The following is a 15,138-nucleotide window of genomic DNA, read 5'->3' on the forward strand; positions in this document are numbered from 1 at the left end:
GGTGGAGCCGGGCCCCGGCGCGGGGGTGGAAGGGCTTCCCCAGCCCACAGGGCTGGGCAGGAGTTGGGGTGACTTCAGGAACATCGCTGTAAATTATTAGGAGTGGAAGTTTCCAGAAATATTTAGTGCAGCAGCAGCAGCAGCAGCATTGAAACGTCCGCCTGCATCACGTGGCCGCTCGGTGGAGAGCTTGGGATCCGGGGAGGGAGGGAGGGGCTGCCGCGTCCCTGCACCTCCTGCGAGGAAACTCAAAATCTTTGTTTTTTTTGCAGAGTGAGATTAGAAGTAGGGAAGATGGGTTGATTTTTTTCCCCCCAAGGATCTGCAAATGGGGTTTAGTGCCATAGTTGGTTCTCGGCGGCTTGAGTTGGTTGCGATCGGTTTTTACTGCTGATATTTCATAGTGGATGCCGTCCTAATCCTCCTCCATTCCGGGTTCTCGGAGTTTGGTGTGGGTGGGAGGAGTGGTGTAGTAGAGGAAGCCTTAGACCTGCCCGGCCCGGACCTCCTGATCACGCAGAGGCCATGCTGCATAGAGAATGGGGCGGCGAACTTCGGGCGCCTGGCGCTGCCTCCTGCGAGTCTGGGCGGGGTGAGTGCGCGCTCCGGGAGCTGGAGGCAGAAGTGCCGCGAATGGGCTCGGAGCGAGGGAGGGCGGGCCCCGTGCGGTGTGTTTCTAGTGAATGGAGCCAGCCCTGGCCCACACACCTAGGGGAGCAATCTCTCTGCTCTAGCGACTTGGGCTTTTTTTATTATTATTTTGCCTGCTGTGTAGTTATCATTAGCCAACGGTTATGGTTTTCTTGGTTTTGGATGGGAGTGGCAGTAGGTGGCTGCCTGCCTCTGAGTTTGAAGTCGGTAGTCCGTCACTTGTAGAGCCACCGCATTGCTGGTAATCCCTTGTGTATGCTCCCCAGCGAGTGGATTTGAGGATTGAGTGTTCCAAGGGGAAAAAGCATTTGTGCTTTCACCCTTCTCGCTGTGGCTGTTGATCTGCCTGGTTGTATATCCTAAGTGCATGGGGCACTGCAGTTAGTGGAAAGAATGCTTTGGGAGCTACTTGATTTGGGGGACTAAATGTGCTTGGCATTGACCAGAAAGCCGCCATTTCTGTATGTACTCTACGGTTCAAGAATAGGCAGGTCATAGCGAAGATAGCCGCTAGTTCTAAAGAGGCAAACTTCAGTATTTAACACAAGCTTCTATTCTAAACCTGCTTTTTTTTTTTTCCAAAAGAATTTAGCTCCGAGAACTCTGAGAGAACAAATACTTGAAAATGAAATTTTTAGAGTCATTATATTTTTTGTTTTGGTTATTAAATTATGGTAGGCCAAATAGGAAAGTTCGTTCAGTGTTTAACCAAAAAAAAATCGAAAACGTGATATGTAGATCTTGATGCTTTGTGTACATTGTTTTCAGCCTTAACTTTTAAGGTTGTTCTGATCTTTTAAAATTGTCTGGCTCTTGAAGGGAGGAAATTGAAACATCTTTATTTGAATCGCATTTCCCTTTTTATGTTAGTATTTAGAGCAATGAATTTTTGTTGTGTATGCCAGGTACTCTACTAAAAAACACGTTTAATAACTTCAATAAAAGTTTTTGAAATCTTAACAGTTTTACTGTCCTCAGTAGATCAACAGACTTCAGGTTACTAAAAATCCTTCAACTCTTTTTTAATGCAGATTCTCAAGCCTCTTTTTTTTTTTTTAAATCTTTTTATTGATTTCAGAGAAGGGAGAGGGAGTGAGAGATAGAAACATCAAGGATGAGAATCATTGATCGGCTGCCTCCTGCATGCCCTCTATGGGGGAGGAGCCTGCCACCATGGCATGTGCCCTTGACGGAAATTGAACCTGGGACCCTTCAGTCCACAGGCCTATGCTCTATCCACTGAGCCAAACCAGGTTGGGCCCTTAATCTCTTAGTATCTTGATTTTTTTTTTTTACATTATATCTAACAACCGAATTCTAATTTGTTGTAACTGACATCATTAAATAAAACATTTGATCAAGCTAGTTTGTCCAAACATAATCAAATTAGCCACTCATTTCCTGATCCTGGAAGGTTTTTAAAAGGGGGACAAGTGGAGATGACCATCTGACCTTGTTGGGTCTAAATACAATAAACTAAGAGTTCTTAACCTGAGGTTTCATGCCTGGCTTTCAAAGAGTCTGGCATCTTTTGTAATTGTATACAAAACTATTAGCTTTTAATTTGGCAAGAACTATCATGCCCTTTGATTGTAAGGCATCTTGACCCCAAAATGTTAAGGAGTACTGATTTAATAGCCAGTCAGACTTGAATGACATTAACTTTGAAGTAAAAGCAAAGAAAAAATTTTTATATTGCTGGGCAACAAAAATGTGGATGTGTGCCAGCATCTTGGAGTGGAATCCTCTTAAAAGGATAACATTGCATATGAACCAGTAGGTTTTAGCCAGTACATTTTTTGAGGTGACGAAGCTCATTTTCTGTTGTGATGGAATTTGTTTTTATTTGGAAAATAGTTGGCAAGCTTTACAGTTTTTACCTTGCCAATGAAGACCTGGGAATTTGAAGGAAAAAATCTTGTTTGACAAAGGTGTTTTTTTCTAGACCATATATTCAGGGAATTTGTATGCTTGTAACCTTAGTCCCAAATTCATTGAGGGTTGCAAGAAACAAATGTAGATGGTTTAATAGCATATAAAAACTTAAGTTCTTTATAGATGTTAAGAGTACCAAATTTGTTAGGCTGGTGGTTCCTGCTAATCATTGACACATACAATAACAAAACTTGTGTACCATATTTAATTTTTAGCATCTTCCTGCCTTTTCAGTATATCTTAAAAATTAAGGTAACATGAAATGAGTTGAGGGAAGTAAGTTTTTGCTGAACTAGACCTATTTATGAAGGGAGAAAATAAACGTTCATCTGTACTTAAAAATTTGAGATCAAGACTTTGAGCTGTCAATATTTAGGGCCATAAATTCTTAATAGATTCATCCTAAAAACAGGTTAGGGTAATTTTATATAAATGTTAGTAGAGAACAATACAATTTATTTGGCATCTAGAGTTGAATAGATGCTAATAACTGGTATGGTTATGGAGTAGCTAAGTAATTCAGCTTTTATTTGCTTTTGTTAAGTCTCTGAAATATTCATTAAAATATTTGTGTGAACATGGTTGAAGTAAAATAACTGAGTAGAAAGTTTTGACTGATACTATCAAAACTTCATAGATACCTTAAATATTTTTTCTTTATTTTCAGTAATCTATGCCAGCAATTATGACAATGTTAGCAGACCATGCAGCTCGTCAGCTGCTTGATTTCAGCCAAAAACTGGATATCAACCTTTTAGACAATGTGGTGAATTGCTTATACCATGGAGAAGGAGCCCAGGTAAAGTAGCTGTTTAAAACTTGAGAGCATAGTGTATCAAAGTTGTTGGATTTTGAATACAGGTTTAAATAATTGCCTTTTCAAAAAGTATTCCGTAGTTTGTATTAATTCAAAATTAAATAGAAATGAGAAATATCTGGAGAGAGAAATTGGTTTTTATATATATTTTTTATTTATTGGAGAGAAAGAGACACACATCAATGATGAGAGAGAATCATTGATTTGCTGCTTCCTTCACAGTCCCCCGTGGGGGGCAAGCCTGCAACCCAGGCATGTGCCCTAGACCCAAATGAAGACCGGGACCTTTCAATCTGCAGACTGACGCTCTATCCACTGATTCAAACCGGCTCGGACTGCATTATATTTTGACACAGTTAGAATGGAATAATATTTTCTTATACTTGTTCTGTTATTCTTAAACATTTACTCCATTTAATAAAAAATAGAGCTCTGGCCAGTTTGCCTCAGTGGATAAAGTGTCAGCCTGCTGAAGAGTGCCTGGTTTGATTGCTGTCAAGAACAAGGGCAGCCCTGACCGGTTTGGCTCAGTGGATAGAGCATTGGCCTGTGGACTGAAGGGTCCCAGGTTTGATTCTGGTCAAGGGCATGTACCTTGGTTCCCGGCACATCCCCAGTAGGGGGTGTGCAGGAGGCAGCTGATTAATGTTTCTCTCTCATTGATGTTTCTAACTCTATCCCTCTCCCTTCCTCTCTGTAAAAATCAATAAAATACATTTTTTTAAAAAAAGAAGCTCAAGGTGCATTTCTTTTATCTAACTTTTCCTTAAAAAAAAAAAAACTTAAATAAAAAGAACAAGGGCACATACCTGGTTGCAGGATCGATCAGCATGCAAGCTGCATGTGGGAGGCAACAAATCGATGTTTTTCTATCCCTCCCCTCCCTTCCACTCTCTAAAAAAATATTTTAAGATATCCTCTGGTGAGGATTTAGAAAAAGAAGAAAGAAAAAATAACAGAGCACAATGTATTAAATGCTTTGTAGAGATCGTAAAAGTAGTATGTACCTTATACATATATCATGCATTTGTAGTTAATATGATTCTTTTAATCTGTAAAATATTTAAATTATAAAACTACTTAACAGATATAAACTTACTTTATTGATTTTTTTTTGAGAGAGATAGAAACATTGATGAAAGAAACATCAATCTATTGCTTCCTCCATGCCCCCTACTGGGGATGGAGCCCACAACCCTGGCATGTCTCCTGACCAGGAATCGAACCTATTGGTGCATGGGTTGACACTCAAGCACTGAGCCACACCAGCTGGGCTATAAACTTGTTTTTAAAAATCTTAATACCAAACATCTTTATGTTGTTGGAATTTTAAAATATATATATATTTTTATTGATTTCAGAAAGTAAGGGAGAAGAGAGATAGAAACATCTATTATGAGAAATAATCATTGATCGGTTGCCTCCTACATGTGCCCCTTCCTCCCACCCTGGGGGATTGAGCCCACAACCCAGGCATGTGTTCTGACTGGGAATGGAACCATGACCTTCTGGTTCATAGATTGGCTGGGCTGTTAATTTGAATTTTAACATTTGTAAAAGTGGTACTGTTAATGTAGGGAATTATCTTACCACATAATCTATTTTTTATCATTGTAAAGCGTGGGGGTTTTGTTTTTAATATCCCATTTAAAGAGAGATGAGGCAGGAATGTTTCTAAAATGTAATGTTAACAAGAAACTGGACAGTCTTGAGACTTCACCCTGTGGAACTAATGTCAAAGTTTTAAATGAGTAAGTTTCCTTTCTGTTGGATAAGAAAATGTTGTTAATGAGAATTTTAAAGGAAAGGGCCATAAAAATTCTCTGAGTGGAAAAATTACTCTGCAGTGGTACTTATAAGCTTGTTAGTCCAGTTTTATATTCCTAGGGGCAGTTGATCAGAGTTCTTTTCTCCAAAAGCATTCCTGGAAAAGTTACTCCATCTGTATCACACATATCATGTAGTTGTTTCCTCATGCTGTACATTCAACATGGAGCTTTAAGCTTAATTTCATTTTAACATGTATGTGTGGAAAGCAGCTGTTTTTGGAAGAAAGTATAAAAGTAAGGTTAAAAATGCTTACTGTGAAGAAAAGTTGGGCTCAGCTTTGAATGTATTTGAAACACAAATCTATAGCCATTAAATGAGCATTTAATTTTTTCACATTCAGTTATTGCTGCTGTTTAATCTTTGTCTTTTTTTAACCTGATTTACAATATCTAAAAGTAATATGAATAACCGAAGAGACCAGTGTTATAGGCTTATAAATGAGAATTAGCAGTAATTTTTATCAAGAAAAATATGTTGTAATACTGCCTTTAGTAATGTTTCACAGCATTGAGATTTAATGATTTGTTTTAAATTTTTAATTTTAAATAAACAGGTTTTGAAAAGTAAATATTTTCTATGTTTAAAAGCAAAACTTTCTCAAATGTAAGGATTTTAAGTTTAGATCTCATGACAAATCAGTTGCATAAAGATGATCAGTAAACTGCTATTTGTTATGTTATGGACTAGAGGCCTGATGCATGAAATTCGTGTGAGAGTAGGTAGGCCTTCTTCCCACCCCCCACTTCACCCCCAACTGCTGGGTACCTGCTTCCCTCTGACCCCAGGCTTCCCTCACAGAGGGAGGCCCCACCCACCCGCCATAGCCCACCGGTTGGTGGCCTGGGCCTCCCTCTGTGGGGTGATAATGGGGTGATGGCTGGGCCCCTGACCATTCGCATCGCATCTGCCTTGGCTGGCCTGGCATAATTGGGTGTCATAGCGTGGTCCTGGATGGTCATTCTGGTGTTTGGCCATTCGGTCAATTTGCAAATTATGCTTTTATTACATATATAGGATAAGGAAACTGAGGTTTAGAGCCTAAAGATTAAGAACTCCTTTTCTAATAATCATGTCTTTAAACTTCTAGTTCTGTTTTTTTGTAGCCATCTCTTTGAGGATCTTATTTTGAATAAAAAGAAGTAGAAAGATGTAGTAGAAAACGTGTTAATTGTCTTAATTTTATTCTAGTAAGTTTTCTAGTTATTGCTCTGGAGTCTCCTCTATAAACTATTACCTACCTTGCAAGAGATTGGGGGATTAATGATGAGGTTTGTAAAGCACCTGTTATAGTACCTGATACTTAACAGGAATTTTGTTTAAAGAGTACTTTTGGAAGTATAAAGATTTAGTATATGTGATGTCAAATTGTTTTTAAAATACAGTATATATTTTTTCCTAATCTCATAAAATATGTGCTGAAAATAGCAGCTAGAAATTATACTGGTTAAACTTTTAAACTAAACTGTAGTTAGTCTAACTTTTTAAAAAGGATTACATAACTTTGGAGGGGAAGAAATTATTAGAAGGGGTGACATTGGTTAATTGATCATATAGGGTTCAGGTGTAGGTTTCTATGTTATAAGATCTGTAACTTGTGCCCACCACCCAATATAAAATCTCCGTCACCATATATTAGGACCTCCTTCACCCCCACACCCCAAGGGTGCCTTTTTAAATCTATAAACAGAACTTTTACTTAAATGGGGGGGCTGGAGTAGGATATTTAGCACTGAAACATTAGGACTACCTTCCATTATAAGCATTTTTCTATTTTTAGCCAAGTAGGTAGCAAGGGGGAAAAGATATGGAAGAGTTGGGTGTTTTCTCCACTATTGTGTTGTCTTTAACTCTTTTAATCTATTGCTTAGCAACTAGAATACTTTCACCATTCAGTTAGTAACACAGGGAGATACAAGATTTTCTCCCTCTTTTTAACCTCTTTGGAGTGTTAAGTTAGTAATAGAATATTATATAAGGATAGTAGGATTAGGGCAAAATAAAGACACTAGGATGCAAATACTAGAATTAGCTTTGGAGAGTAAAATTACAGGAAAACTGAAAGGAAACATGATTTTAAGAGGCATGGTATTTTGATATCTCTAATATTTGTTACTATTTTATATTTTACTTATTTTTTGTTAATCCTATTCTGAGGGCATTTTTCCCCATTGATTTTTAGACAGTGGAAGGGAGGGGGAGAGACAAAAGAGAGAAACATTGATTTGTTGCCTGCCACACTTGCCCTTGCCCGGAATCAAACCTGAGGCCCTTCAGTCAAAGGGCTGATGCTCTAACCACTGAACAAAGCCAGCTAGGGCTATTTGTTACTATTTTAAATGCAACTCTATGTCTAGTAAGAAATGAATATTTAGAGATTCTCAGAATCAGAACTGCTAAAATGTGCTTTAGCCCTAGATAACTCACATCAAGTACTCTCTCTGCCTTTAGTCTGGCTTTTATATAATAAATTATAGTCCCTTAAGTTATCAGTCCTAAATGAAATGAAATCTATAATAAAAGCATAATATGCTAATTAGACTGGTAGCCCGACGACCTTCCGGACAAAGCCGGGGCTTCGAGGGCCAAGCCCCTTGCATGAATTTCATGCATTGGGCCTCTAGTATATATATAAAAGCCTAAGTGACCAGCCGGTAGCAATGACACATACTGACCACCAGGGGTAGATGCTCAACGCAGGAGGGGAAACCACAGGCACGGAAACATGGAACTGACTGATGAATCTCAGGGGAGAGAAAAGGGCGGGAAGAGATTAACCAAAGATCTTATATGGATACTAGGGGCACCGATGGGATCCCTCTGCCTGGCAGCCTGGCCTGCAGGAATCTGGCTGAAACTGGCTCTCCAACATCCCCCAAGGGGTCCCAGATTGTGCTTTTTAAGGGAAACACACACATTATTAATGATAGAATTAACAGTCTTTGTTTATATATAGATAGAAAACTATAATGGTTTAAAAAACTATATAAATAATGTCAACCTGGCTAGATCTTTAAAACTGTTCATTTCAATCATATTTCAGTAAAGGTGAGGAAGCTAAACTGTCAAATGGAAAGAGCAAATTACAGGAGGATTTCTGTAAAATACACGATATAAAATTTGGTGACTACTCAACTATTTTTTTTTTATTTATTTAATACTTTGGATGGGTCCTCACCTATGATTTGGAAACATTTAAAGCTTTATTTATTTTAAAAAAAATTTTTTAATGAGAGAGAACCATTGATCAGCTGCCTCCTGCATACCCTCTAGTGGGGATGTGCCGGCAACCGAGGTACATGCCCTTGACCGGAATTGAACCTGGGACCCTTCAGTCCACAGGCCGACACTCTAGCCACTCAGCCAAACAAATGGTCAGGGCTGCATTTTTTAAATTTTTTTTTTAATCCTCACTCGATATTTTTCCATTGAATTTTAGGAAGAATGGAAGAGAAAGGGAAAGACAGACAGAAATATCGATGTGAGAAGCACATCGATTGGTTGCCTCCTGCATGAACCCCGATCAGGGCTGGGGCCGGAAAGGGCCTGTAACTGAGGTCGAATCTGGGACCCTTTGGTCTGCAGGTTGACACTCTTATCCACTGAGACAAACTGGCTAGGGCTACTTGACTATAGTTTCTATGAAATTCATACATATGCTCTGTAAATATGGACAGGAAAAGACCAAATTCATGATAGTGACTATTTTTAAAGAATGAACAAAAGAAGGAAATGGCACTGGAGAAATTTATTAGAGATGACTTCCATAAGTTTTAGATCTTTTATGCTTAAAAGAAAAACACATTCTAGATAATGGCTACATTGATTTAATATTTTTTCTTGGTTTGCATTACAGTTTTTTTTAATCTATTTTTATTGATTTCAGAGAGTGAGGGAGAGGAAGAGACAGATAGAAACATCAAGGATGAGAGAGAATCATTGATCAGGTGCTTTGTGCATGCCCCCACCACCCCTTACTGGGGATCAAGCCCAGAACCCAGGCATGTGCCCTTGACTGGAATCAAACCTGAGACCCTTCAGTCCGTAGGCTGACGCTATATCCAATGAGCCATACCAGCCAGCTAGGGCATGCATTTTTAAAAATTTAAAGCTTTCAAAATAAGCTAGGATTTAATATATGAAATTTGAGGACATGCAAGTTTACAATATATTTAAGAGACTTTAAAAAATTAGTCTAAGGATCTTAATGTCATATATATCTATAGGTATTTGAGATTTGAAGTATTAGACCTAGTTTATATGCCTTCATACAATACATTTTTATAGATAAATTTTGTTAAGAGGTAGGTTGGTGACTCTTGTAAAACAGAATATACCATTATTTAAGTAGATGAAATTTTCTATGTTGTTTTTGGTTGATTGTAAGTACTGAGAACTTGTTTTCTTTGATTTAAGAACCCCAAAAAGGCTATGTTGTTGCAAAGGAATAAATATTCCTATTTTTAATTGAAGTTTGAGTGATAACAAACACATTTTTATTTCTATAAAGACTTATTATTTGAGCGTTTCTGAAAGTTGGTAGAATCATTGTCCTGTTAGGATTCGTGCCTTGTTCAATACCATTTTAATAAATGATTCAAAACAACAAGTGAGTTTAAAGTTCTTCTTGTATAATATTTTAGCAAAGAATGGCTCAAGAAGTACTGACACATTTAAAGGAGCATCCTGATGCATGGACAAGAGTCGATACAATTTTGGAATTTTCACAGAATATGAACACGAAAGTAAGCAAGTAGTGGTTTTAAAATTCGTTTATTTCTTCTTTTCTTCCAGTCATAAACTTTGAGGAAGGTATCTCATTTTTAGTATGAGCATTTGTTATCTCAAATCATTTAATATTGTTAACTTATTCAAAATTGAGTATTAAACATAGAATTAATTCTTGCAAATAGTCCTAAGAATTATGAAGCTTTGTAATTGGGACTAGTATGCAAGGTGGCTTTTTTGTTTGTTTGTTTTTGTTTTTTTGTTTTGCTTTGTTTTCTTTTTAGAATATGTGTACAGATCTAAGTAGCATAAATTCTGAATGTATTCAGAGATGAAACATAACATCAGAGGAGTTTTTGGGGGCAAGTAATCAATATAATACAGGCTCTAAGCACCTCCAACACCAAGTTGTGTGGGCAGTGTAAAACCCTACTCTGGTACCAATGCTTTTTAATGGGACAGCTCTCAGTTTTTATTTGCAATTGAAAATGTTATAATCCAGGTCCTTTTTCTTAAGTTTGAACAGAAGGGTTGATCAAAATGTGTTTTGACTGTTTTAGGCTTGGTGATTCACACTTCTCTTTAAACTGCATTAACTTAACAAAATACCATGCATGGCATTCTGTTTAATATGCACAAGGTTTCCACTTGCTACACATTGTGTTAAAACAGAAAATAGCCATGTTCACATCTGTTTCTGAAATCAGACTGTGTTAATTAACAGTTTTAAAATATTAATTAGTTTTGACATCTTGTAAATTTTCGGGCAAAAATACAGTTCAGAACTTCCTCAAAGTGCTAACCTTAAGTAACATAACAGTGTTTGCCTGTTTGCTTGCCTGGTAAATTTTGCTTTTTATACTGACAGACATTACTAATGTTTAAGTTGATTTATCAACAGTATTTTTAAAAACTCAAATTTGTCTTGTGAAAAATGAGATGATTAGAGGAACAGAAAGAAAGCAACAGGTAAAGAATTCTTCGATTTACATAAATTACAAATGATTTGGTGCTAAAGTTATGCACTCTGACATTTGGCTTTTATGCAATCATTTTTTTTTCTTTAAAGATGTTAACACTACCTGATATTAATCATAATGTTCCATTATGTTGATTGCTTGTAATAGGAAGAAAAGGGGTGTCTTCCTGTGCAACTGACACAGCTAGGCTTTGACGGCAGGCCTCCACAAGGTCTACCCTTTTGATTCCCTTTAACTGAATTCTGTTCATCAATTGTTTTTGTTTCATGGGCGGTGGGAGGGGAAAGGGGAATTCAATGCATAAAATAAGTATTTCTGGGGGCTCAGTAGAAATTTCTACCATAGGGATCATTTCATGCATTTATTTTTTTCGTTTAGTCTTTGCTGTTTTCTGTCCCTCATCTTCATAACTCAGCAGTGGATTTCTCAAATCTGGAGATGTAAAGCAGAAATGTAATTCTTTACAATGATTGAATTACTTGTGGATATTTCCAAAGTCATTTTTCATTGGCCTTCGGATTTGGCTGTCACTTTAGATTTTGGGGTGTGTTTGTTGTTGTTTTTTTAAATATATTTTTATTTCTTTCAGAGAGGAAGGGAGAGGGAGAGAGAGAGAGAGAATCATCAATGGTGAGAATCATTGATTGGCTGCCTTCTGCATGTCCCACACTGAGGATCAAGCCGACATCCCAGGCTTGTGCCTTGACCGGAAATTGAACTATTACCTCCTAGTTCATAGGTCAATGCTCAACCACTGAGCCATGCCGATGGGCCACTTTAGATTTTTGAATAAAAATATTATTGTTCAAATAAATATGAATTCAACTGTAGAGTCTAAATGTTTAGGACAGATTGGGTTTTAGGATATTATGATGTTATCTATCTATTTCTTTGACCTAACATGTGAAAAGCTTATATTGGGCTTCTTGCTTCAGCCCCCTTGGCAGAAAGACCCAATTATGAGTTGTGTTTTCTGCAAGCTTATGCTTCGTTTTTACAGTTGGAGAAAGGACTAGAGGTTAGTAAATAGATAATTGAGATAACAAAGTATCAAATATAAAGGAAGATGTAAATAAATGTAACAAGAAAGGAAGGGGAGACTATCCTTCAATTTAAAAACTAAGCTGAAAAACTATGATTAAATATGGTAATGTTATTTAAATTATTACTTTTTACTGGTATATTTGTGGTTGCTTTGCTTTATGATTTTTAAAAATCTTTTTAATTAGTTTAGTATTAGCAAGAGGATAGTCCATGTAGTAAAAAAATACATAGCTTTGACAACTTGACAGTCTGATTTCATGCCTATAAAATTAAAGATTTTAGAGCAGTTTTTTTAAAAGTTAATTTAGAATTTTAATCAGAAACTTTCCCTTTTTGTTTACATTTTTCTGAGACCTTTAGAGAGGTGTAAATTAACATGATAGAAAGCTTCACTATTTACTGCTGATTATGAAACACCTGCATCAAATTTATATTTTCAGAATTTTGCTTTGGCCTTGCTTTTATCTTGGAAGTCTCTTTAAGGAATGTTTTACAAATGTAGGATTTCAGTTGAAAATTTTCCTGAAAAGTGTGAAATGTTAAAATGAAAGAAAACAGCAAAAACATTTACTGTTTGAGCACAATGTAGTTTGGGACAGTCTATATTGTGCTTTGGATAAAATGAGCATTCTTGTGATCCCTTTGGTTGAAATACTAATGCTCCTATTTTATTGTGTGATGACTAACCATTTTAAAGATGAACTCTTATTCTCAGCCAAAACTTGCAATCTGAGGTCTATATATGAGTGAGTTTACCTTTCAGGTATTATAGCTGATTCTTCCCTAATTTAACCGTTAAAACATACCACAATAATTTTGCCTTTTTTCTTCCTCCTGTCTATCCACACTAATTGGTCATGATAATAATATTGGGTTTTAACTCCTACAGCATTATAAATTGTTATAAATATTCTTGACTATTTAGAGTGAGTAATCAGCAGGAGGGACAAAATGGCTTGAAAGTGGTATCTGTTTATTCATATTTTTACATTTTCAGTTATAACTTCTATATTTAGGAAGGAATACCTGAAAGGTAGATACAGATTGCAACATGCACTTGTATTATTTTTGACTGTGCACAAAAGTTTATCTTTAAGTTAATAGAAATAGCAAATATAAGGGTGGGGTTAAAATTTAAAATTAAACCCATGGGCTGTCTTGCTGCTCCTTAAATAACACACCAGTGATGTTTGTAAAGACTTTCTAAAGAAAGTATCTTTGGCAATACTTTAATGCTTGGCCAAGAGCTTACAACTCCTAGAGGATGGTAGGAAGCTTGACAGCATCCAAGCACCTAAATTCTTAGGAACCTGGTCGTGTTAAAGTACGTGAGCCTGTAAGCAGTCATTTATGCTGTGAATTCATGTCTGGCTTCTACTTCCTTCTACAGATAAGCCCAATTGGCTGCAAAAAGGCTTTTTATTTGGTTCTTCCTGGTGTGAGCATGTGTAAACAGCAGGACATTAAATAGAGTAGTAAACAATAAAATGAGGAAAATGCATGAAAACTCAGTATATGGGTGAATAGATCCTTGTTTAATATATGTAATTAAACTTGGTAGCATAATGTTTTTGAAATTTTAGATGTAAATGTGTGAATGTCTGTCCATTTGTGAATCCTGAAAGTTGCTAGTCTTACAGTAATATATTCACATATCTCTGTTATCCAATTTTCAGTATTATGGACTACAAATTTTGGAAAATGTGATAAAAACAAGATGGAAGATTCTTCCAAGGAACCAGTGTGAAGGTAGGAAATATTTTATGAAATTGTAAATTCAGAGAAACTTTATGAATCCTGACATTTTTTATCATAGTTAAGTATTTGGGTAATGGGCGTATTGAACCTAGTTTATTATGCTCTAACTCGGCCTGCCCTTGGGGGATCGGGCCAAAACCAGCTCTCCGTCAAACCCTGAGGGGTCCTGGATTGCTAGAGGGTAGTTCTTGGCTTATGCACTCCAGAATCAGGCTCCCTCCTCTCTGGTTCCCGGTGCATCACCTGAGAACTGCAGCTGCCAAGTCACCGCAGCTGGGCATCTCCTGCATTGAGTGTCTGTCAGTGTGTGTCATAGCTACTAGAGGCCTGGTACATGAAAATTTGTGAAAGAGTAGGCCTCACTTTCCCCCAGCTGCTGGCACCAGCTTCCCTCTTACAGCTGCCAGCAGGCACCTGGGACCCAGGCTGGCTTTCCTCCAGCCCCAGCTTGGTCGGTCTAATTAGCATATTACCCTTTTATCATTTGGATGGATGGATGATAGAGATTATGGATGTCATCATGTGGCAAAGCAGGTTGTTTATAAGGTTATATTTTGGGGGACAAAAGACACCATACTATTCAAACTTTTTATAATATTGTGATGAAAAATATGAATTTAGTTACTCTGGAACCATGTCTGAAGTGAATAAAATTTGAATGTGTGAATTGTTTAAAAATGTAGGACAGTAACTGACAAGTAATGAATGTTGTAACACATGAATAGTACACAAACTTGAAAAAGAAAAGGAAAAAAAACACATTTTAAAAATCACAGTAAGCCTTTACCTTTTGAATTGTAAGAGGTTCATATCTTAAAATAAAGATAAGAAAATGAAGATAAGGTGAGCAAAAGTAGGTTTACAGTTGTGAATATGTGAAAGTTTATTCTTATTGTAGTTTTTTCATATGAATAGTTGTAAGCCCACTTTTGCCCCACCTGGCATTTAACTTTTCCCTTTGTATTATTTTGGTAAAAGTAGTCATAGTTTAAGAAACATGGGATAAGGTAGTCTCTTGGAATTCTTTGCATTTACTTTAATTTTTCATGTACTGCCTTTATTGCCTACTTTATATCACTTGTTTTAATCTCTGAAAAACATAGAGTCTGTACTTTATAATAGGGAGTATACTACTTTTGGTGATATTTTCTTCTATTAAAATACTAGAGGCCCAGTACACGAAATTCATGCACTGGGGGGAGGAGGTGGGGGTGGGGAACCCTCGCTTCTTACTGCCCGCCTGCTGGCTGCTCCTTAGTGCTGCCGTGGAGTGGGAGAGGCTCCTGCCTCCACTGCACTTGCCAGCCATGAGCTCACACTTAACCACAGGGGGCACCTCCTGCACTGAGCGTCTGTCCCCTGGTGGTCAGTGTGTATCACAGTGACCAGTCTTTATGG

The 15,138-nt window shown here is 37.2% G+C and overlaps 1 protein-coding gene across 5 annotated transcripts in view; it reads left to right on the forward strand.

Annotated features, from left to right (window-relative positions):
* Positions 1 to 15,138, forward strand: part of XPO1 (exportin 1) — a 53,039-nt gene that overhangs the window by 964 nt on the left and 36,937 nt on the right. For 2 of the 5 annotated variants that reach the window (XM_015557920.1, XM_015557917.1), the window contains exons 2-5: positions 3,254 to 3,385; positions 9,874 to 9,975; positions 10,898 to 10,927; positions 13,659 to 13,731. In XM_015557920.1, the coding sequence (XP_015413406.1) occupies positions 3,260 to 3,385; positions 9,874 to 9,975; positions 10,898 to 10,927; positions 13,659 to 13,731 (331 nt within the window). In that variant the 5' untranslated portion in view covers positions 3,254 to 3,259. Of the gene's footprint in view, positions 1 to 3,253; positions 3,386 to 9,873; positions 9,976 to 10,844; positions 10,928 to 13,658; positions 13,732 to 15,138 lie in introns of those variants that run through there. The other 3 variants (XM_015557918.1, XM_015557919.1, XM_006778560.2) reach the window with 3 other exon arrangements.

This window comes from Myotis davidii, unplaced genomic scaffold, assembly GCF_000327345.1.
Source record: "Myotis davidii unplaced genomic scaffold, ASM32734v1 scaffold6, whole genome shotgun sequence".
NCBI classification, from domain to species: domain Eukaryota; kingdom Metazoa; phylum Chordata; class Mammalia; order Chiroptera; family Vespertilionidae; genus Myotis; species Myotis davidii.